Source organism: Ovis canadensis, chromosome 3 (genome assembly GCF_042477335.2).
Source record: "Ovis canadensis isolate MfBH-ARS-UI-01 breed Bighorn chromosome 3, ARS-UI_OviCan_v2, whole genome shotgun sequence".
NCBI lineage: Eukaryota > Metazoa > Chordata > Mammalia > Artiodactyla > Bovidae > Ovis > Ovis canadensis.
In genome coordinates, this window is record NC_091247.1 from 227,005,203 (window position 1) to 227,028,607 (window position 23,405).

Sequence of the window (23,405 nt, forward strand, 5' to 3'; positions counted from 1 at the left end):
GCTAGGCGCCTCACCTGTCACCCCACCCACAGCCCCTCGTCCCCTCCCCAGGGGCTGGGAGGTGGCATGCTCTGTCCCTGTCTGTCCTTGTGCTGGCCCCAGGTAGCACCTCGCTCGGTCTGGACCCTTCTGTGTGTGCAGGGCGTTGAGCTGTACAAAGGTCATGTCCCTGAGCTGAGGGGCCAGCTGGGGGACAGGCAGAGCCCCCCAAACCCTGGCCTGAGTCCTGCATTTGGGCCACAGGTATAGACTATTAGGGAGCCCTACTCGTCGCCCGAATGCCTGAGCCAGTCACCTGCCTGCCTTCCAGCTGTGGGTGCCCATGCAATGCAGGGGTGGGGCCCTCTCATTCCTGCTCCAAGGCTGCAATGGCGGCCTTCAGAGAAACCGAGGCCAGAGAAGGAGAGGGACTTGACCAAGAGCCCCTGCTAACGCTGGGTCTGAACCCTGGTCTGACTTGAAGCCACGGCCCAGGGCTCGTGTCCACTGGGGCCAGGCCAGGCGGGAGTTGGCAGTGGGAGCCCAGAGGCTGCAGCCCGCCCTGCTCGTCCACCCATCCCTGGTCCTGGAGGGGCGAGGCGGGGGGCGGAGAGTGTCCTGTGCCCAGCTCTCCTCCTGGGCCCTGAACGCCACATCCCTCCGATGGGGGTGCCCACCCCCAACCGGTATTGGGCCCTGTCCCAACCCTGGGCATGGAAAAGGCTGCCTTCCTTCCCTGCAGCAGCCTGCAAGGTGGGACTCCTGTCCCCACCTTGCAGATGAGGACACTGAGGCTCGGAGGCGAGGAGACCTGTCCAGTTCTAAGTTCAGAGCTCCTGCCACCACTTCATGGGGGTCTCTGGGTGGCCGAAGGAGGCTGGCTGAAGCCTCCAGGGTGACGGGTGTTTGGGAGCGGGAGGGGGAGGCCAGTGGGAGCCTGTGCTTGGCATCCCCGCCGCCCCTACCTACTCAGTCTGGGGCACCAGGCAGTTAAGAGGGTGAGGGGCACACCTGGCGGAGGCCTGCATGCCTCGCTTGTTTCCTGAGGCTCCAGAGGCAGGTCCGGAGCAGAGCAGGCCTCCACCTCCAGACCTCGCCCGTGGCCCCAGCCTTCCCAGGAACCCCTGGAGACGTGTTGTGTGACCTGCCAGGGCTTTGTCGCCTGCTCACTCTCTGCCAGGGTTTCCTACACGGACAGATGAGTGACAGGGAGAGGTGCGGCCAGGGTCCTGCCCTGCTGGGCTCCCACCTGCTGGCAGCCCCACGCCAGGGCAGCCAAGGCAGGTCCCCCCGGAGCCCCACAGTCAGCCCTGCCTCCCCCCCGGCCTGAGCACGGGGACCCCGGCCAGCCCTGAGGGCAGCAGGTCTGGGCCCCATCGTGGGGGCCGTGGAGCCTCACTCAGGGGTCCTGGGCTTCTCTCCTCGCCCTGTGCTCGGATGACAGGTGCTGAGACTGGTTCCTGCTGTCCTGTCTCCCTAGGTGGGCGGGAGGTCTGGAGAGGGCCTCCCAGCAAGAAGAGGTGATGGGTCGGCCTCCACTCGGGCCCCTGGCCGCCTGCGGTTTCCACTGGGCCACTGCCCGTGTCCCAGCTGGGCCTGCCTGCCGTGCTCGGGGAGGCCGCGGGCTGGGGTTTCACTTCTGTTTGAGGGGAGAAGTCCTACAGGGGCCTTGCCTCTCCACTCCCGTCCTCTCTCCGCCACCCCACCCCTGCCCCGGTCTCCTCTCTATCCCAGCAGGGCTTTATTCTTGACCCAACTCAAAACTTTACAAACTGCGTGGAACGTCAGCTGCAGAGAAATAGGAAGCAGCAGGACCTTGCCTGGCCGCCACCCCCATTTGGAGCAGCCACGTGGGGTGGGAGGACGGTGGGCCCCGGGCTCCTTTCTGGCCCCACCAAGCGTCAAGTTGTATGACGCTGGGCGTGCCCTGGCTTCTCTGAGCCTCACCTTCCTTCTGCAGCTTGGGCTATCGTAGTCCCCACCTCATGCATGGCTAGGAGATGGAGAAAACCCCGAGGCAGATGGTAGAGCCATGGGGGATGCTTCTAGGGGCACCCCTGCCCCCCACCCCACCCCCACAGTCAACTCTGATGCTGTATGTGTGACACACGTAACCCCACAGGGTGCTGTCTGTTTCCCAGTGTCTCCTGCAGCAGCTGTGATTATATGAGTCCCATTGTATGGATGGGGAAACTGAGGCACGAGCGGTCCAATCTTGGCAGAGGTGTGCAGCCGGGGAACCCAGGGCTGGGATGCAAACTGAGACCAGCCTTGGGGCTAGAGGTGGGTGGAGCAGGATCAGGGTCCACAGAGCAGGAGGCCAGGATGGCTGGGGAACTCAAGGGGGACCCCAGGGCTGGGCAGGGTGCTGCTCACATACACATAGAGCGGTGTGAGGCCTGGGCTGCGAGAAGCAGGCAATGATCCAGACAGAGCTCTCCTCTTGCAAAAGAAGATAGGGTCAAATACACTCCCCACACAGGTGGGAGGGGAGAGGGTCCTGACTTCATGGTGAGCCTGCAGGAGAGGGGACAGCAAGGATGAAGGCCTGAGGCGGGGTAGGGGGCGGTGCAGGTGATCCAGTGGGTGCTGGACCCCCAAGGGCCTCTGGAAGGCTTCCCCCAAAAGCCGGTCTTCCCATCCAAAGGCATGTGGTTAGGGTGGCCTCTGCGTGGCGGACCAGAGCGGGCTGGGGTTCCTCCAGAACGTTCACTGGAGGCAGGAGGAAGGATTTGAAGAGGCTGCTGAGAACAGCAGGACCAGGCCCGGGAGGCTGACGAGGCCTTCCCCCAGGCCGTCCCCTCAGCCTGACGGAGGCCTGGGCCCCAGGGAGGACTCAGCTAGGCCCCTCTGAGCCTCCGGAGTGGCCAGGCCCCACAGGGCCCCACGTGCCAGCGCCCTGGGCTCCCGCCTCTGGCAGGATTGGGAGGGGCTGACCCCCTACAGCCCCACCAGGCGCAGGTCCCCGGCTGTTCGGATGTCAGGGTGGCAGCTGCTGTCCGGCTTCCTGCCGCCGTTTGACTTCCCAACAGACTCTTACTTTTTTTAGCCTGTAAATGGGGAACAGCCGGCCTGTGTCAGAGCTGTAGGCCGGGTCCACACAGGCCTCCTGCTGGAGGCAAGCGCGATCCCAGCCGGGACCACACTGAGGCTCGGGCCTGGCCAGGCTTTCATCCCCCCGGTCCTGGGGGCAGTCACGCTTGTGACCCCTATGTCTCAGGCAGGAAACAAGTGGGAGAGCGTGTGGCCCTGGCCATGTGAATAAGCAGCCTGGGTGGTCGGGCCTCAGGTCAGGGGACGAGGCACCTGGCCTGGTCCCCAGGTGTGTCCCTGCACTGCTCAGAGCTGCCTTCACCCACCCGGGGCGTGGGGGCCCTGCCCCTGCCCTGCCCCTTCTAGGGTGCGAGCTGGAAGCCCTGCCCACTGCTGGCTCCACAGAAAGTAGGGACAGCTGTTGGGGGTGCTCAGTGGCCTCCTGGAACCTGGCCGCTCTGAACCTCAGTTTCCTCATCTGCAAAGTGGGTGGCCAGTCCACGTTACTAGGAATGGTGGGGCTGGGGAGAGCAGACAAGGGCTCTGGGAGCTTGGTAGCCGCCGCCTCCTCCATGGTGTGCACAGCAACACGTGTCCAGCTGTCCCTAAACACCAGGAAGCAGTCTATGGTGCTGAGCCTTACAGCAGCAACCGGGTCCTAAGTGGAGGGCGGTGGAGCCACCAGCCCTGATTCTCACTCTTGGGAGCTTATGGCCGGTGGCAGGAACTAACATGGAAGTAAACAGCAAAGTGCCAGGACGTGAGTCTGCAGGACATGAGGGAAAGAGAGGATGTCAGGAGGGCTTCTTGGAGGCGGTGGCCCCTGAGCCAAAGCTCCAGCGTGAATAGTTACTTGCCTAATCCCATGGACAGAGGAGCCTGGTGGGCTACAGTCCACTGGGTCGCAAAGAGTTGGACACAACTGAGCGACTTCACATTCACTTTCACTTTCACTTTAGTAGATAGCATAAGGACCACCCGCCCCCACAGGAGAAATGAATACAAAGACCCTAAGGTATGGCACCAGTACTCTGCCTGGTTGGGAGGAACCATTCCAGACAAGCCCTGGATGCCACATTCAGGCTTTAGGCTGTATCTGCAGGGCCCTGGGTGGAGGCAGGTGCAGTGAGGAGGCCGGCTGTGCAGTCAGAGGTCAGGTGAGTGTGAAGGAAAGACGGTGCAGCGGAGATCTCGGGGGTAGAGATGGGCAGGGCTTCAGGGCCAGCTGGATGTGGAGGGCCAGGGAGAGTCAGGATGAATGTCACTAGCCAACTCATGGAAAAGACCCTGATGCTGGGAAAGATTAAAGGCCAAAGGAGAAGGGGGCAGCAGAGGATGAGGTGGCTGGATGGCATCACCAGCTCAGTGGACTTGAATCTGAGCAAATTTCTGGAGATGCCAGAGGAGCCTGGCACACTGCAGTCCATGGGGTCACAAAGAGTTGGCCACGACTTAAGGACCGAACAGCATTTACCAGGCTCACTTTTGAGCCAGGCCAGAGCACGCAGCCACTAATGGCACAGGGCCTTGTGCTCTGAGGTTTATAGATAGTGGTGGGAACCAGTCGATGAAACAAGTCACCTATAAACACGTAGCTGCGCACTGACGGAAGGTAGACACAGACCACCTGGGACCTGAAGGAGGGACATATGCAAAGGCCCTGCGGTGAGGGCAGCCTCCCCAGGGGGGCCAGGGGCAGACAACACAGATTCCCAGTTCAGGCAGTCAGGGGCCAGCTCAAGGGCACCTGGAAGCACAAGGTGGTTATCTTTAGGGATGCAGGAGGCCATCAGAGGGTGTTCCCTAGTTTCTGGCCTGGGCGCAGAGGGTTCAGAGATACAGGAAGGGAGGCAGAGTGTGTGGAAGGTACCTGGGAGCTCGGTGACGTGGCAGGGCTGGAGCTCGAGATGGGATCTGAGGCTCTGGGGCCGATGGGGTCCCGTGGGGCAGCCGATCTGTGTGCTCCAGGCCTGCCTTCTCTGCGAGAGGCCGTTGCCCAGCTTCAAGCCGAGCAGGCGGGGCGCCAAGGGAGAGGGAAGGCAGGCTGGGGCTCAGGACCTCTGGTCAGCAACCCTTTTTTCTCCCCCTCCAACCTCCCCTTCAGCATCCACAACGGGGTGATCGCCGTCTTCCAGCGCAAGGGGCTGCCGGACCAGGAGCTTTTCAGCCTGAACGAAGGTGTCCGGTGAGTGGCCGTCCGTCCCGTCATGCGGGCCCAGGTCTGGGAGCGGTAGGAGGGCCGTGCTAGGAAGGGGGCACCCCAGGCAGGCCCCCCTGTCCTCTAGCCCCAGGTTCTACCCTTAGAGCTGAGGTGGGCGGTGACCGCTCTGTGACCCTTGACCCCAGCTGTGTCCCATGGCCTTCGCACCCCACTCTCTGGTCCAGGACCGCTTTGCAGGGGAAATAGGGAGGGACTTGGGCAGTGGTTCAAGATGACGCCCACATTCCCAGCTGCCGTTGAGCATCGCGAAGGATATTTATCCTGTTACAAGAGGAAGGACCCACCTGCCTAATGACAGGAGTTTTGTTCCCAGAAAGGCCATTACAGCTCAGTTGAACGCCCCTTATTTCCTGCCAACGGCTGAGAACTGAGCTCGGCTGTGGGAGCTGGGACAGACCAGCGTCGAGGGCATCTGGGAAGGCCGAGGCATTAGTTCTACGTTGTAGCGGAGGAGGCTGAAGCTCAGAGGTCGAGAGACTTGCCCAGGGTCTCACAGCTACCTTGTGCAAGGAGGCATTTCCCACCTCCGTGCTCTTTCTCCCTCACGCCCCGGCCGGTGCCACCCTGTCCCTGCACCCTGGGGTAAACAGGCAGCAAACCTCTTTGTCAGCTCGGGGCAGGAGTAAACGAGGGCCTGGGACAAGGTCACCCCACCCCACCCCCCCCGAAGGCCTAAGATGGCCCTTCAAAGTGTGAGTCGCTCAGTCGTGTCTGACTGCACCCCATGGGCTGTAGCCCACCAGGCTCCTCTGTCCATGGGATTTCCCAGACAAGAATACTGGAGTGGGTGGCCATTTCCTTCTCCAGGGGATCTTCCTGACCCAGGGATCAAACCTGGGTCTCCTTTATTGCCGGCAGATTATTTACTGTCTGAGGTACCAGGGAAGCCCATATATGTTTGTTTTTTTTTTTAAGATACAATTTATCCTTTTACAATGTACAGATGAGTGGTTTTTAGTGAAGTCAGGTGGGCCTTGGAAAGCATCACTACAAACAAAGCTAGTGGAGGTGATGGAATTCCAGTTGAGCTGTTTCAAATCCTGAAAGATGATGCTGTGAAAGTGCTGCACTCAATATGCCAGCAAATTTGGAAAACTCAGCAGTGGCCACAGGACTGGAAAAGGTCAGTTTTCATTCCAATCCCAAAGAAAGGCAATGCCAAAGAATGCTCAAATTACTGCACAATTGCACTCATCTCACACACTAGTGAAGTAATGCTCAAAATTCTCCAAGCCAGGCTTCAGCAATACGTGAACCGTGAACTCCCTGATGTTCAAGCTGGTTTTAGAAAAGGCAGAAGAACCAGAGATCAAATTGCCAACATCCACTGGATCATGGAAAAAGCAAGAGAGTTCCAGAAAAACATCTATTTCTGCTTTATTGACTATGCCAAAGCCTTTGACTGTGTGGATCACAATAAACTGTGGAAAATTCTGAAAGAGATGGAAATACCAGACCACCTAACCTGCGTCTTGAGAAACCTCTATGCAGCTCAGGAAGCAACGGTTAGAACTGGACATGGAACAAAGACTGGTTCCAAATAGGAAAAGGAGTACGTCAAGGCTGTATATTGTCACCCTGCTTATATAACTTCTATGCAGAATACATCATGAGAAACGCTGGACTGGAAGAAACACAAGCTGGAATCAAGATTGCCGGGAGAAATATCAATCACCTCAGATATGCAGATGACACCACCCTTATGGCAGAAAGTGAAGAGGAGCTAAAAAGCCTCTTGATGAAAGTGAAAGAGGAGAGCAAAAGAGTTGGCTTAAAGTTCGACATTCAGAAAACGAAGATCATGGCATCCGGTCCCATCACTTCATGGGAAATAGATGGGGAAACAGTGGAAACAGTGGCAGACTTTAGTGTTTTGGGCTCCAAAATCACTGCAGATGGTGATTGCAGCCATGAAATTAAAAGATGCTTACTCCTTGGAAGAAAAGTTATGACCAACCTAGATAGTATATTCAAAAGCAAAGACATTGCTTTGCCGACTAAGGTCCATCTAGTCAAGGCTATGGTTTTTCCTGTGGTCATGTATGTATGTGAGAGTTGGACTGTGAAGAAGGCTGAGCGCCGAAGAATTGATGCTTTTGAACTGTGGTGTTGGAGAAGACTCTTGAGAGTGCCTTAGACTGCAAGGAGATCAACCCTGGGATTTCTTTGGAAGGAATGATGCTAAAGCTGAAGCTCCAGTACTTTGGCCACCTCATGCGAAGAGTTGACTCATTGGAAAAGACTGATGCTGGGAGGGATTGGGGGCAGCAGGAGAAGGGGATGACCGAGGATGAGATGGCTGGATGGCATCACAGACTCGATGGGCGTGAGTCTGAGTGAACTCCGGGAATTGGTGATGGACAGGGAGGCCTGGTAGGCTGGGATTCATGGGGTCGCAGAGTCGGACACGACTGAGCGACTGAACTGAACTGAACAGCTTGTACCACTATCACCGCTATCTAATTCCAGGACGTTTTTATCACCCCCCACCCCTCCCCACCCAGACCCCTTAACAGTCATTCCCTATCACCCCCCACCACCACCGCCAGCCTCTGGGAGGTTCAGCCCACCTCATCTGCATGGGTTTGCCCAGATGTTCCCTATAAATGGAGTCATAGGATAATGCACATGGCCTTGGCGTCTGCTTCTTACCCTCAGCCCGGTGTGCCTCCATGCCCGGGGCTTGACTGGGCTGGAGCAGGTATCAGCGCCTCACTTCTTTTTATGCCTGGATAATACCCCATTGTATGAAAACACGCCCTTTTGTTTCCCCAGTCCTGTGCTGACAGACGATTGGGTGGTGTGCACCCTTCGGCTGTTGGGAGCATCCGTGTAGGAGACCTTGCGTGGATCTCTGTTCCCGCTGCTCCATGGTCTGCACCTAAGGGTGGGGTTCGGGGGTCCACACCGAACCTCAGGTCTACACTGAACCTTTTGAGGAGCTGCCCAGCCCTTGTCTGCAGTGGCCGCGCCGTCTTGTGTTCCTTCTCACCGAGTGTGAGGGGTCGGTTTCCCCAGCTTCTCCCCGGCAGGTGTTACAGCCTGGGGCCTTGATTCTAACAGTGCCGGGGTGGGTATCGGGGTCTGGGTTTGGTTCCAGCGGTGACTGGCAGTGGTCAGCCTCCCCCTGACCTGACTGATAACGTCTCCCCCGCATTACTGGCCACTCGTCTATCTTGGAGAAGCATCTGGCCACATCCTCCGGTTTCTGGGCCGAGGGGGTTGGTCTCCCACTGCAGGAGGCCCCCACCCCACCCCCACCCTCACCAGCACCGTGGGTTCTCTGACTCCTTCCCCCCAACCCCCACAGGCAGCTGCTGAAGACGGAGCTGGGGTCCTTCTTCACGGAGTACCTACAGGTGGGTGTGCTCTGCTCCCCGTCCGGCCCGGGGTTGCTTCCTGAGTCGGCCGGAAAAGACGGGGTAGGAAGAGGGAGCCTGCTCCTGGTGGGCGCGTGGCGCGCTGGGCTCGAGGTGTCTACCTGGGTGTGACTCAGTTTCCCCAGCCAGCCAGCTTGGGTTGTTGGGCCGCTTACGCGATCAGAGGCAGGTGAGGACTCAGAACCCTGCCTGGCACGAGGCTCAAGGTCAGTTTTGTGACTGGTTGCCCGCCTCTTCCTGGAAGATCAGGGTTGGTTTCCAGAGTCCCAGTGTTCTTCATCTACAAGCCCCGGGCCATGTCGCCCTGAGCCGTGTCGCCCTGAGCCGTGTGGTGACAGTGTTAGCGTGGCACCGAGGTCACCCTTTCCCAGGTGCTGCAGAAGCCACAGGCCTGCAAACAGAATGAACACACTGGGCCCCGGGGCCCCCGAGGTCGCACAGGCAGGAAGGCCGAGGTGGTGCATGCAGGGGTGTCCTCATGCAGGCTCCCCAACACCCCCCCCGGGAGAGGGGAGGTGAGAACCAGCCTGGGGCTCCTCCCCATCCTGTGGGTGTAGGGTTGGTTTTCCACTTAACAGCTTTATTGAGGTGTGAACTGATACATTGCATGGCCTGTCCTCTGAACAGTGCGCAGTGCAGTGGTGTTCAGCATACTCACAGCTCTTCTCGGGGGCACAGACAGCTGTCCCCACTGTCCGATCCCAGGGCTTTTCCGTCACCCCGAAGGGAGACCCTGTCCTCGACCCCCTTCCCCTCTCCCCGCAGCCCCAGGCCACCACTAATCTGTTTTCTGTCTGGATCCGCCTGTGTGGACATTTCGCATCGGTGGGACTGCATAGCTGTGGCCTTTTAGCCTGGCCTCTCTCACCGAGCACGGCGTTTTCGAGGCTCCTCCACGTCGTGCCTGTCAGAGCCCCGTCCCTTTCTGCAGCTGAGTGACGTGCCCTCGTGGGCCGGGGCTGCTCCCGGGTCCTCGACCCCCGGACTGTTTCCGCCCTCTGGCTGCTCCAGCTGTTGCGAAGGCCACCTGGTGTTGCTCGAGGAGTAGTCCCGGGGGCTGCCATTTGAGCCTCAGGTGGACCATGGCCACGCTCACGCCATCCTTCGGTCACGGAGCCCCTCTTGCCTGAAAGACCCTCCTTCCACGTGGGGTTCAGGGGCAGCTACCTGCCCACCTGCTCAGCCTGGAGCGGGAGACCCCAGCCTGACCTGTCTCTGGGGGGCAGGTTGGGGGTTCCTTACCCACTTCTGTCTCAGAACAACCTGGTTGGGTCAGTCGCCTGTGTCCACTAGGGGAGCTGAGATCCCAGCTCTGGGGCAGGCGGGCTGTGGGTCGTCAGTGGGCCCCTCCCCCTCGGGGCCTCGGCTGCCTGCTGGAAAGTGTTGGGGGCCCTGGTCCCCCCACCCCGGGGCGGTGACGGCATCTCCACGTGTGCCTTGCAGAACCAGCTGCTGACGAAAGGCATGGTGATCCTGCGAGACAAGATCCGCTTCTACGAGGGTGAGTGTGGCAGCTCGGGGCCAGGAGCGGTTGCTGGCTGCTTGAGGGCGTGGTGCCTGGGCACCCTGGCTTCACCTGGGCTCCACCTAGGGCTCTGGGGAGGTGGGGTGGCCCTCCCAGGCGAGGGGGCTCAGAGGGGCAGGAGTGATGCCTCGAGGGCAGCGGGGCCAAGATCTGATCTTGGGAAGGGACCTTGATGGGGCCCTGGAGGGCCGAGGATGTTGGGGAGAAGGCCTCTGCTTCACCTCACTGCCCACGAGGCTCTCTGGCCCCCAGGGACCCCGTCCCAGCAGCCTGGGAGAACCCCCATCAGGATCTTTGAGGACCAGATGGGGAGTGGTCTAGACCCGGGACATGGCAGAGCGGGGAGTCCCCATCCAGAGGAGCAGCTGACCTGGGCTCCCGGCCGAGGTTTGGGGCCCCGTGAGGCCTCTGGGTCATTGTACCCATTTCATAGCTGGGGACAGGGCAGTGGTGGCCCTCAATTCATCCAGAACCATAGTGTGTGTAAGAGGTGGAGGTGGGATTGGAACCCAGGGCATCCGGGTCCAGAGCATATCCCCTTTGCCCTTCTAGGGACCAGGCCAGGAGTCACAGCTGGCCTCTCCACCCATGGTGGCCCTCAGCGAGGAGAGGGGGGCTCCTGACCAGGCCCAGAGCTCTGGAAGGACAGGCCAGGTCCCAGAAACATTGGGTTCCCCATGTTTGTGGGCTGGAGGGTAATAAATGCAGGGTGTTCGCCTCCTGGTAGGGGTGACTTGGCATAGAGATGAATCGAGTTATGCAGAGAACCCAGCTCAGGCTGATTACGTGCTGTTGCGGGCCTGCTGTGTGCCCCACCCCATGCAGGCCAGGCCCCTCTGTGCCAGAGCCAAGCCCCACACATGCCCCCCTGTGCTGAACTCATCCCAGCAGCTTCCATCGCCCAACTCGCCCGACAGACCCATGCAGAAGGTTCCATCGTTGTAGCCACTGAACGCTGGGGACACTGAGGCAGAGGGGGGCTGAGTCACTCGCCCGGGCTACACGGCCCCTCCCTGGCAGCCTGGTGCCCGAATCTGCACTCCTCTCTCTGCTGCTCCAGGTTCCCCCTCGCATCCTTACTGACCCTGGAAAGCAAGGGCCTCAGCCCATTTCACAGAGAAGGAGACTGAGGCCTGGGGCACTCAGCATTAACTCAGAGCTGTGTCCTCTGTCCCTTCTGCACCAGCTCTGCGTCTGTTGGGTGGAAGCGGCCAAGGCAGGAGCCTGAGAACGGCCGTGAGAACCACAGATGTGGGGACAGGAGGCACAGGCCACTGGGGATCTGGGCGAGCTTCCTGGAGGAGGTGGCACCTGAGCCGGCAGGAGGATTTCCTGGCGGAGGGGCCCTCCCACACCCCTCTCCTGACTCGGCACATTCCAGCAATGCCTGCCCTCCCACCAGCTCCGGCCCAAGGGAGCTGGGCCCTTTGGAGAAGAGGCGCTTTGTGCAGCTTGGTGGAGTCTTGCCCATGGTGGCTGTGGCCACCAGGCCACCCAGCAGGGAGCACTAGCCCCATCTAACCTCCCCTGGCCTCGGGGACCGGCACGGAGCTCCAGGCTGGGGGCCAGAGGGCCTGGCCTCCAATCCCCAGCTAGCCGCAGACACGTCATTTCCCTCTGTCCCCACCTCGGTGCTGGGGGTCAGGTAGGCTCCATCAGTGCACTCCCTACAGGTCAGGCCCCAGGGGGCGCCTCTGGGGAGCTGAAGGTGGACCTGGGCCCTGCCTGGCAGGGGCTAACAGCCCAGCTGGGCACACAGACATGGAGCAGACAGCGACAGTCCAGTGTGATCGGTGTCAGGAGGAAGGGAGGCCCTGGGGAAGGGCTGGTTGGCTCCACCTGGCAGTCAGGGAGGGCTGCATGGAGTCAGGCCTTGAAACGTGGTCTTTTCAGGAGGACATGTGGCCTCCTTCAGCCCATGCGGTGGGGACGGGCCAGCCACACCCTGAGAGGCAGCCTTGGGAGCCCACCCTACCCCACTGCCTTCTACCCCAGTTTAAGTCCCAAAGACTGCTCCCTGTGGCCAGCCATGTCCTCAGCCCATGCCTCTGCTGGGAGGCAGGTGGCCCCACACAGGGCAGCCCCAGGATCTTGCCACCTGCCCACTCCAGCCTCCAGTGAGGCCTTGAACGTTGCTCCTGAGCAGACTGATTCCTGGAAATGTGGGAAGCTCCAAGGGGCCTTGAAATGGCAGCCTCCCTCCAGGGAACACATTCAAGGTGACAGTTCCAAGGACTCAGCTACAGCTGGGGTCATTTCTCAGCAGGCAGACACTCAGGGTCTCAGGGGGACCCAAGGGTCTTGCGTAGGCTCCAGGCCTTGGACTCGGCCTTGTCCTGCAGGAATCCCGGCCGGTTAGAGGTCAGGCCACCCACCTCCGCTGCAGTGACCCTCACATGCTCACCTCTGAGCCCCTTCGGTGGCCTTTCCAGCTGCCCTGGGGTCACTGCTATCCCCGGGCTGCCTCGGACTGAGACCTGAGCAGAGGTCAGCCCGGCACATCTCTGTCTCCGAGGCCTGCATGATCAAACCAAAGGAAGGTAAACAGGCTGACCAGACCCCCATCCCAGAACCGGCTCAAGGGCTGTCCAACCCTTGGGCAGTCCAGGTCCTGCTGGGTTGGTTGCGAACCACAGAGGTCCACCGGTCAGCATCAGGCTAACAGCGAGTGCCTGCTACGTGGCAGCGCTCAGCCTACTGAGCGTGGACACGTGGATCATGCCCATTTCACAAAGGACCGTATGAGGCTTGGGCTGATGGGGGCTTCCCGGGGCCAGGCTTGAACGCCACGTGCCTGCCTCACCGCTGACAACCCCAGCGCCCCCCCGCCCCCAGTCCCCGGGCGGCAGAGCGCCCAGCCAAGAGACAGGGCCGAGCCTCCTGACCCCTGGTCTGTGTGCTGCTCTGCCTGGGCCCGTGCTCAGTTTTACAAGGTCTCCTTTTCCCCTGCATTTCCGCCAGACGCGGGCCTGGCGCGAGCCCAGAGCCGCCCCACGGCCGCCCGGGAACTGAGCTGCCTTTCTTCTCGCCTGCGACGGCAGGGACCTCAAGGGACCTTTGTGTGCAGGCCAAGCTCCTCAAGGGGTGGGCACCCACCGTCCTGGGTTCCATGCAGCCCGCCGTGGAGCCCCCGGGGAAGACCGGGAGCTGGCCACCAGGCAGACGGGTCATATGCAGAGACCCCCTCCTCCCCACGGTCACCCTCCCCCTGCCAGGCTGCCCTCTCCGAGCCTGGCACCTCCACAGACCAGGGGACTTTACAGGTTGGGGGCACCCCCAGAACGCAGGGAAAGGGAACTGAAAAGGAAGGGCCCTTCACCAACCTGGTTCCCAGGGAAACCTCCAGGAGCCGGGTGTGGGTGGTGTGGTCTGGGAGGCTGGCCAACCTGCAGTCTGCGGCCCTGGCCACTCGGCTCCCAGGGACACTGACCCACCACGCCCGTTGTGTCCCCAGCCGACTGCTGGTCTGGCTTCCCGCTGGGGGTCCCGGCCAGCAGCAGAGCCCTCAGTGACACACCCCGGCAGCCTGCTCGTCCTGAGCCGGCAGCCTTCACCCCGGCTCTCCGCTTGTTCCAGGCAGGAGGGCTAAGGGTTCAGCACTTGGCATTTCCTGGGGATGCCCAGAGCCAGCGCAGGAGTACCTCAAAATGTCCCTCCCCTGAGGGTCTGTCCACCCTGTGGCTGGCGTCGCTCCTTCCTGTTGTCCAGATGCCTGCTTCCCATGTGTCTGCCTCCGTGGTTTCTGTGCCAAGGGTGTCAGCTCACCAGGCAAACCCTCGGCTAGCACCTCCTCCAGGAAGCCCTCCCTGCCTGACTCCCTCCTGCCTGCGACGGGTCTCAGCTGTTGAAGGCCGTCATCCTGGCTCCCCAGGGCCCACCCTAGGCAGCCCCAGGTGGTGGGGACAAGGGCCCTGAAGGAAGAGACCCTCTCCGAAGCCCAGCTCTTCATCTACCCGGTGGGGTCACTCCCCGCCCCTCACCGCTCCCAGCCCCGATTGCTGCTATCTGTCAGCGTGGTGGGACTCGGGCAGTTCAGGCTTAGCTGGGTCCCTGGTGCCAGGCCTGGCACAGTGTAGGTGCCCTGCGAGTGTCTGTTGGAGGAGACAGACAGGGTGGCGGGGGGCAGTGGATGAGACGAGGTGTGAGTGGAGCACCCAGGGGCTTGTGTGTGGTGCAAACAGGAACACACACCTCCATACCTTCTCTGCCCCAGGCCCTGCTTTGTCCAGTTTCCTTCTGTCAGCTCTGGGAGAGGAGTATTAACAGCGGCGCCCGCCCCCCTCCCCCGCCCCCGCACCGCACAGTTTGCAGATTTTAGTTCCCCAACAAGGGATAAAACCCAGGCCCCCTGCAGTGGGAGCTCGGAGCCCCATGCCCTGGGCCACAGGGCAGCACCCTCCACACAAACCCCATTATTTTTGTGGGGAAACTGAGGCACCAGGAGGAGAAGCAAGGGGTCCCGGTCTATCGACCCGGCCGGTCCGGGGGGTACCTCCAGGGCCCCGCGTCAGCTTCAGGGACCGCGCCCTCCCCGGGTGCGAGGAGGTGATGCGTGACTTGGGAAGACAGAAAGTATCTGCCGGTGCCCCTGGGGTGGTGGAGACCATCCCTGTGCCCACAGGACAGAAGCTGCTGGACTCGCTGGCGGAGACCTGGGACTTCTTTTTCAGCGACGTGCTTCCCACCCTGCAGGCGGTCTTCTACCCGGTGCAGGTGAGCGGCCCGGACCTGGGGGAGGGCGCGCCTCCACTCTCCGTGGGCCGTCTGCGCCTGCGCATGCTGCCCCCTGCCGAGATGGACGGAAGGCAGCCCCCTCCCCAGGACCCCAGGAAGACCTGAGCAATGCTCAGTGCCCCACACAGGAGGGTCTCTGTGTGTGACGGTCACCCCTCCCTCTCCCAAGGAAGCTGCTGGGGCCCTCTCTCCTCGGAACAAGGGTCGTCTGGGGAGGAGGGCAGGGTGGCCGGGGGCCTGGGGGTCAGCGGGTCCGTCCCGGTGTCTTGGGGGCTCTCGGTGACAGAGGTGGCCACGTGTCTGCAGGGCAAGGAGCCGTCGGTGCGCCAGCTGGCCCTGCTGCACTTTCGGAACACCATCACCCTGGGCGTGAAGCTGGAGGATGCGCTGGCCCGGGCCCACGCCCGTGTGCCCCCCGCCATCGTGCAAATGCTGCTGGTGCTGCAGGTGGGTGGGGCCCCAGGCACCGGGGCAGGCTCCCTGGGGACAGAGCCTGGTTCTTGTCCATGTGAGACCCACCAAGCAGGGACCCTCGGGAAGAACCTGGGAGGGAGAGGAAGCTGCCGGAACATAGGAGGCTGGCCTGGAACCCTGCGGGAAGCCGGGGTGTGTGGACAGAGTGTCCCCGGGGCTGGGCCCCAACATGCCCCCATCCAGCAGTGGGGCTGGGGACCACCACTTCCCACTCCCTACAGCAATTCCAGACCTTCCTGTTGGACCTTTCTGCAAACCGCCACACCCCGTCATGAGCACGGCACCCTACAGTGAGCCAGCTTACCTTGCTGTCACAGCTCGGGGGGAGCACCATCAACCACCCCACCTCACAGGCTCACAGGGAAAAGAAGAGTCCTTGCTTGCCTGAGGCAGACAGGCTCCAAACCCAGCTCACTGTCCTGAACCCAGACGTGCATGCGCAAGTCCTCCTAAATTAGGGTCTGTGAGGTTGGTCAGGGGGGAGACCCAGGGCAGCTGGTTGAAGATTGCAGAGCAAGGAAGGGGCTGATGAACCTTGAGGGCTGAAGGGTCCAGAGGCTACTCTTGGTGGGAACTGGTTGTCCTGGCAGTGAAGCAGGGTGCCAGGCCTGCAGTGGGCATTTCGGAGGGATTTAGGTCCGACCTGGCTGGGTTTCTGTTGATGGACAGGGCTGTTGATCCAAGGGGACAACAGAGGATGAGATGGTTGGATGGCATCACTGACTGGATGGACATGAGTTTGAGCAAGCTCCGGGAGTTGGTGATGGACAGGGAGGCCTGGCATGCTGCAGTCCGTGGGGTCGCAGAGTTGGACCCGACTGAGTGAACTGAACTGGCTGGGTTGCCCTGGGTCAGGGAGGGGCAGGGAGCACCTGGAGGGACTTTGCATCTCAGCCTGTCTCCTCATCTGTGTGATGGAGTAGGACCACCTCCCTGGGGGCAAGTTCAAGGATGATGGGAAGAAACCGGTGCGGAGTCCTCCATGGTGCTTGCTCTTGGGGGCAGGAAGTGACCACACTGGGATTTCTAGCTGAGGAATAAGGTGTCACCTTGATCCCAGGCTTCCCTGGTGGCTCAGTTGGTAAAGAATCTGCTTGCAATGCAGGAGACCCAGGTTCGATCCCTGGGTTGGGAAAATCCCCTGGAGAAGGAAGTAGCAACCCACTCCAGTATTCTTGCCTGAAAAATCCCATGGACAAAGGAGCCAGGCTGGTGGTAGTCCGTGGGATCTCAAAGAGTCAGACGTGACTGTGGGTCTAACTTTTACTCTTTTTTTTGATCCCAGGAGGGCTTCCCTGGTGGTTCTGACAGTAAAGAGGTCTGCCTGCCTGCAGTGCGGGAGACCCAGGTTCAATCCCTGGGTCGGGAAGATCCCCTGGAGAAGGAAATGGCAACCCACTCCAGTTTTCTTGCCTGGAGAATCCCATGGATGGAGGAGCCTGGTGGGCTACAGTCCACGGGGTGGTAGAGTCGGACACGACTGAGCGACTCCACTTTGATCCCAGAGCAGCTCCTGGGTGGGGGCGAAGCCAGGGCAGTGCTGACCCCCGGTGGTCCCTGTACCTCGTGCAGCTTCTGGGCTTGGGCCCCTCTTCCCCCAGCATCGTCCTGCCCCGCCTGGCTGCCGTCCGCACACCAGCCTCGGCCCTCTGCCCTTGCCTTGGCCTCCACTTTGCATGGCCTTGTCCCAGCCCCGCGGTGAACTTGACCCCAGTTTTCAAGCCCCAGCTGGACCCGGTCAGCGTGTGTTGAGGGCCTGCTGTGTTCTCCAAGCGCACTGAGTTCCCCAGCCTGCTGAGTTCCACCTGTGGAGTCACAGTTCCTTTTCATGGGGTCCTGGAAGCTGAATAGCAGTCATGTCCGACTCTTTGCAACCCCACAGACTGTAGCCCGTCAGGCTCCTCTGTCCATGGGGATTCTCCAGGCAAGAATACTGGAGTGAGTTGCCATGCCCTTCTCCAGGGGATCTTCCCAACCCAGGGATTGAACCCAGGTCTCCCACATGGCAGCAGATTCTTTACTGTCTGAGCCACCGGGGAAGAAGCCCTGCATCTGAGCTCACCCAAATAACCCAGCCCCGGGGCCCCGTTTCCTCACTGTGCAGTGGGGAGCAGAGACCAGGCTTCATAAACAAGTCCTGGGAATGAAGGGACATACCGTTTGTGCACCAGCCAGCACAGCTCAGCAGTAACATCCTCACTCACAGTGCTGTGGTTGGGGGCGGGGACAGTTCCTCCATGTTCATCTGGATGACTTCTGGGGGCATCCATAGGGCTTCCCAGGTGGCCCTGTGGTGAAGAATCCTCCTGCCGATGCAGGTTCCACCACTGAGTCGGGACTGTAGCCTGCCAGGCTCCTCTGTCCATGGGGTCGCAAAGAGTCGGACAGGACTGAGCGCACGTCACTCTGGGGTCTGTAATAAGATGTTCCTTCTTTCATTTCTTTGTTTTGTCTGTTTATTTGTGGGGGTTTCTGTTCGTTTGCTTTGGGTTGGGTTTTGGCATGCAGAACCTTAGTTCCCCAACCAAGGACTGAACCCATGCCTCCTGCCTTGAGAGCACAGAGTCTTAACCACCAGACCCACCCGGGAAGTCCTCCCCTCTTTCATTTCTGATATTAGTCATGTTTATCTTCTCTTTTGTTCTTCAGTAGCTTGGCTAGAGGCTTGTGGATTTTTTGATCTTTTCAAAGCTTTTGGTTTTGTTGGTTTTCTCTACCCATTTTTGTTTTCCGTTTCACTGACTTCTGCTCAATTTCTTTTTTCCTGCTTACCTTGGATTGAGCTTGTGCTTCAGCTTCTAGTTTCCTAAGGTGGAAGCTTAGACAGTCAATTTTGGACTTTTTTTATTTTCTAATGTATCCATTCAGTACTTTAAATTTCCCTCTAAGCACTGCTTTTGATGCAGCCCATAAATTTGAATGTTACATTTTCATTTAACTCAAAATACTTAAAAATAGGTCTTGAGATTTCTTCTTTGACCCACGTGTTAATCAGAAGTGAGTTGTTTAAGCTCCGTGTATTTGGAGATGATCGGTTATTCTGTTTCTGGTTTAGTTCTTCTGTGGTCTGAGAGTAGACATTGATTTCTGTCCTTACAGATGTGTCGAGCTGTGTTTTATGGCCCAGAATATGGTCTGTTTTAGAGAATGTCCCATGTGAGCTTGAGAAAAATGTGGATTCTGCTGTTGGACGAAGTTGTCCATAGATGTCGATTGTATCGGTTGATTGATGGTGGTGTTGAGTCCATCTGAGTCCTTCCTGGTTTTCTCTGCTGGATCTATTTCCAAGAGTTTTCTCTATTTTCTGGAGCCGCTAGCTGTGGGAATGGATTTCTCTGTTTCTCCTTGCAGCCCCATCACTTTTGGCCTCCGTAGTTTCCTGTTCTGTTGTTAGGTGTGTGCACATTAGAGATTGTTGTATCAACTTGGAGAATCAACCTCTTTATTGATAGCTAATGATCTTCCTTACTCCTGCTAAATTTCTTTGGTCTGAAGTCGGTCCAGTCTGAAATTGACATGGCTTTTCCTGCCGTGGTGGGTGAGCTGTGATCTGTTAACACATTTAATCTCTTGCATTCCCTCACTTCTCCTCTGCGTGTGTTTCTGCCCTTTAAGTGGCTTTCTCATAGGCAGCATAGAGCTGTATTCTGTTCCTGTTCTGAACTATCATTTAACATTAATTTGGGTGTGTCTTGTTTCTTAACTGCTGGCAGTCCTTTGAGAATGATCCATTCATTCGGAAACATGCTTCATTCAGCAGCGCTCACTAAATCCTGCTGTGTGCCCAGCCCTCTGCCGGGTCTCACAGCTGGGTGGGCAAGACCAAGGCTGTCCCGTGGGCAGCCTCGTTCCTCAGGCCTTGGTTCCAATGAAATGGGAGCAGGTGGAAAGCCCTTCAAAGCTCCGGGTGAGGGGAAGTGTGCAGCCTGGGAGGGGGATGGGTGGTGCTAACAGATGGGAGGGGCTTGACCGCCCAGCTCAGATGCTGCCCTGGACCTAGGCCCTGCCCCTGGGGGCAGCCTTGCCTGCCTGCAGTGCTCCGTGGGACAAGTGGGTGAGGTAGGGGGCCCCGGCGATGAGCTTGGCCCCAGTGACTGCCCAGAGCTTCTGGGAAGCCAGCTCACAGCCGTCCGGGTGGGGGTTCAGGGTACCTGGCCTGATTTGGCCTCAGAGCCTTCTCCATGGACATCGCAGCCTCCCAGCCACGCCGGCTGCTGTGGGCAGCGGGCCCCCACGAGAGCGTTGAAGCAGGAAGAGGCTCAGAGGTTCCAACCGGAGAGACGCCTGGAAAGGGAGGGTGCAGTAGCCCCTGCCATGGGGGCCAAGACCGAAGAGAGGGGGTGGGTCGGGCCATTTGTGGTGGCCTCTGAGCTGCACCCGGCTGGGCTGGGAGGCAGGGGATAGGCTGACCAGTGACCTTCCTGCCCTCTCCCTTTCGCAGGGGGTGCACGAGTCCCGGGGTGTGACGAAGGACTACCTGCGCCTGGAGACGCTGATCCAGAAGGTGGTGTCGCCCTACCTGGGCACCTACGGCCTCTGCTCTGGCGAGGGGGCCTTCACACACTCCTGCATCCTGGGTAGGGGTCGCCTGGGCCTGGGGTGGAGGGCGGGGTGGCCCCTGGCCCCATCCACACCTCTGCCTGGGAACCCCAGCCTCCAGTGAAAGGCCACACCGAACCAGAGGTGCAGACGCGGCAGGTCTGCCCCGAGTACCCCCCGGCCATGTGGCGTGCGGATCACTGGGCATACAGGGTGGGTCACCTGGGGGTCCCTCCTTAAGGGCTGACCTGGTGGGCAGACAGCATTAGTGGTGTTGCTGTGGCTCCTCTGAGAGCCCCCCAGAGGCCCCTGCATCCGCCACAGAAGTCATGTCCGTGCTAGGTCCTGGGGTCGGGGTTTTGCTAGGACCTAGCACATGCAGTGACCCAGAGCCCAAGAAATTCAGGCTTATTTGGGGGCTCCTGGGGTATGTGGAGGGATTATGGAGTGGGCGTGCCTGGGCGTCCTGGGGCTGCTGGCCCCCTTGGTTCAGTCAGCAGTGTCAGCTGAGCACCTGCTGGGTGCCAGCTTCTGCTGTTGGTCCTGGGGTTCAGGGGGGACCACACCCCACTGTCAAGGGTTCTTGCCACCAGGGGAGGCAGACAAGTGAGTAAATCATCCCCAGATGAGTGCTCAAGGTGACCCCTGCCAGGTGACATGAAGTGACCCACGCCATGGGTGAGGCGCTCAGGGAAGGCCAGGCCGGGGGCTCAAGGGCAGGGAGGACCTGGGCCTGGGACGAGGTACGTGAAGAGGACCCGGGGGCCAGCTGTACATTGTATGTCCAGAGGGCCCATCCACCTGCAGGTCTGAAACCTGCCCAGCGGCATGCCTCCGCTCAGGTGGGCCCCAGCAGCTGGAGGAAAGCTTTGCGCCGCCCCGGCTCGTGCGGCCCTGGATCCCGAGACCCCTGCCAGGCCAAGAGGGAGCCTGTCTTCCGTGGTCCAGGAATGGCCCGTGGGCCGCTGGCCACGCTCATCCCTGCCACCTGGTGGTCGCTGCATGGAACCGCAAGTCCTGAGCTGGGGAGACTGCGCCCCGCCCCCATGGCCGTCCTCTCCCCGGGGTTAAGAATAAACCCCAGCCCTGCCCTCATCCTCTGCCCCATTTCAGCATTTGCCACTGCCTGAGCTGTGGCCCCCAAAAGGGGTTTCTCCCCCCACCCACACACACACACAGTAGGACCGCAGCTCTGAGGGTGGGGACTCTGTCCGCCTAGGTAGGTGCTGGCGTGTAGCAAGTGCTTGGGCCTGGTGACTTCCCGCGGGTCGGAACGTGGAGGTCCGTGCACCAGGTGCGCGTGTGCCAACGGGCGATTCCGTCGAGCCCCGCCCCGTCCAGGCTGAGGGGGCGGGCCGCGGAGAGGAGGAGGGACCCCCGCCCCCGGGATGGCCGCAGGTTCCGTGGGTGCGGGGCTCGGACTCCCTTCCCTGGAGCGGCCGCTCGGTGCAGAGCCGGGCGCGTGATGGTTGCAGGAACCGGGGTTGCTCCGCGCCTGGCTGGCCATGCCTGCTGACGCCCTCTCCGCCTGTCTCTCCGCAGAGAAGCACTACCTGCGGCGCTCCCGCTCTGGGGACGTCCTGGCCAAGAACCCGGTGGTGCGCTCCAAGAGCTACAACACGCCGCTGCTGAACCCCGTGGCGGAGCACGAGGCCGAGGGCGCGGCGGCGGGCGGCGCGGGGATCCGGCGGCACTCGGTCTCCGAGATGACGTCCTGCCCCGAGCCCCAGGGCTTCGCCGACACGCCCGGCCCGGGGCCCGCTGGTGCCTTTGGCACCTCCCCGTCGTCGCCCCCGTCGGGACCCTGCCCCAACAGACTGTACCCGCCGGCCCAGCCCCCCAAGCCTGGCCCGGGTGCGGCCCGCGGCTCCCCTGCCTCTTCCAGCCCCGAGAACCTGGTCGACCAGATCCTGGAGTCGGTCGACTCGGATTCAGAGGGGATCTTCATTGACTTTGGCCGGGGCGGAGGCTCAGGCACGTCCGAGTTTGAGGGGGCGGGGGGCCGGCAGAGCGTTGTGTGACTCTAGCCTCGCGATTCTACCGAACCCGCGTGTGTGTGCAGTGCGTGAGCGCGAGCGTTTTCTACTCTCCCGTCCAGACTCCTGTCGACCTCGGCCACTTTGGCATTCCTGTCTTTGTCAGAAAGACTGTTGCCAGATTCCCCCACCCACCCCCAGCACCTTTGTTCTGGGGCGTTGGGGGCCCAGCAGGTGCCTGGCAGCCTTGTGTGCGTGTCTGGGCATGGCCTGCACCCCAGCCCTCCAGCATCCACACCACGGAGACTGTGAACCCCTCAGCTTGGCCAGGCCCCTGGAGCGACCCCAGGGTGGATGGCCGACCCACCTTCCCTCTGTCACTCGCCTGGGGCCACAGCGAGACCACCTGTACTCCACTCTGCCCCAGACCCTCCAAGCAGCCTGCCCTTGCTCTGCCCAGGGCAGCTGTGGGCAGGGATTGGGTGGAATAAAACCTGTCTACCTGGCTCCGGAGCTGTGTCTGCGACACCAGGCCACGCGGACATCTCTGCAGGGTCTTCAGCCCCAGGCCACTCACCGGCTCAGCAGGGCCTCCCCTTCCTGTTCTTGGAGGGGACAGGCTCCCAGGTCAGCTCTGAGCCACCGGATGGGGGCCTTCTGGCCAGGGGTGGGGGGAGACCGTGACCCATTCCAAGGGCTCCCCTCCTGTGGAGTCAGTTTTTGGCTGGACGTGAGGGCTGGGTGACGTATGAGCAGACAACAGGATGGACCCAGGGCGGGTGAGCTGGTGTGATGCGTACTGCCACGTGGATGCCTGGTGGCAAGCATCAGCCTCTGGGGGTCTGCACGTGGAGCTGTCGGGTGCGGTGTCTCCTGGTGGGAGACAAGCCAGGAGCCCCTGCTCCAGCCCAGGGTGGGGTTCCCAGGGGGCGGCCGTGCAGGAGCTCAGCTTTGCGGTCTGATCTAAGGGATGTTCTGACCACACGGGGCCTCGTGACTGCTCTAGCACCGAGAAGGTCCCTGGGAGAAGTGGCCAAGAGAGCAGGCTTGGGAGATGGGGCCAGGAGCCTGTTCCTGGTCCGAGGACCAAGAAGGATGTAGCCACTCAGCTTGGCTGGTGGGGCTGAGATTGCTGAAGCAGCCTGCTTGGCTCCCGGCTCCCAGCTCCCGTACGGAACCCTGGGCCGGGCCTGGGACCTGCTTGGGATGGGGCAAGTGCATCATGGGACGGGTCCCCTCTAGACTGAAGGACCGGGCAGAGGGCGGTGGTCGAGGTGGGGAGCTGTGGTCGAGGTGGGGAGCTGGCTGCCTGCGCTCTGCCCTTGGCGGGGAGGGCCCCTTAGGCCCTGTTCTGCCCTCACCTCCCCAGCGCTGGAGGTCTGAGCACCCCAGGCCCATCTGATCCCTGGGGGCTCTGACACCGGCTGGCACATGGCCCCACGATCAGGCATGACCTTTGTCTGCAGGAGCCTCTGAGCTCTTTGACAGGTTGCTCCACCTTGGGAGGAAGGGCACCCCCAGACACCTGACGCGCATCCACGGCA

General features: G+C 60.8%; 1 protein-coding gene across 6 annotated transcripts in view; it reads left to right on the top strand.

Annotated features, from left to right (window-relative positions):
- The window catches only part of PRR5 (proline rich 5), a 53,581-nt gene extending 31,214 nt beyond the window's left edge, over window positions 1-22,367 (top strand). For 2 of the 6 annotated variants that reach the window (XM_069581756.1, XM_069581753.1), the window contains exons 3-9: window positions 5,117-5,197; window positions 8,544-8,592; window positions 10,057-10,114; window positions 14,741-14,851; window positions 15,179-15,319; window positions 19,788-19,923; window positions 21,428-22,367. In XM_069581756.1, coding sequence (XP_069437857.1) covers window positions 5,117-5,197; window positions 8,544-8,592; window positions 10,057-10,114; window positions 14,741-14,851; window positions 15,179-15,319; window positions 19,788-19,923; window positions 21,428-21,836 — 985 coding nt within the window. In that variant the 3' untranslated portion in view covers window positions 21,837-22,367. Of the gene's footprint in view, window positions 1-2,120; window positions 2,263-5,116; window positions 5,198-8,543; window positions 8,593-10,056; window positions 10,115-14,740; window positions 14,852-15,178; window positions 15,320-19,787; window positions 19,924-21,427 lie in introns of those variants that run through there. The other 4 variants (XM_069581755.1, XM_069581752.1, XM_069581757.1 and 1 more) reach the window with 3 other exon arrangements.
- The last annotated feature ends 1,038 nt before the right edge of the window (window positions 22,368-23,405 follow it).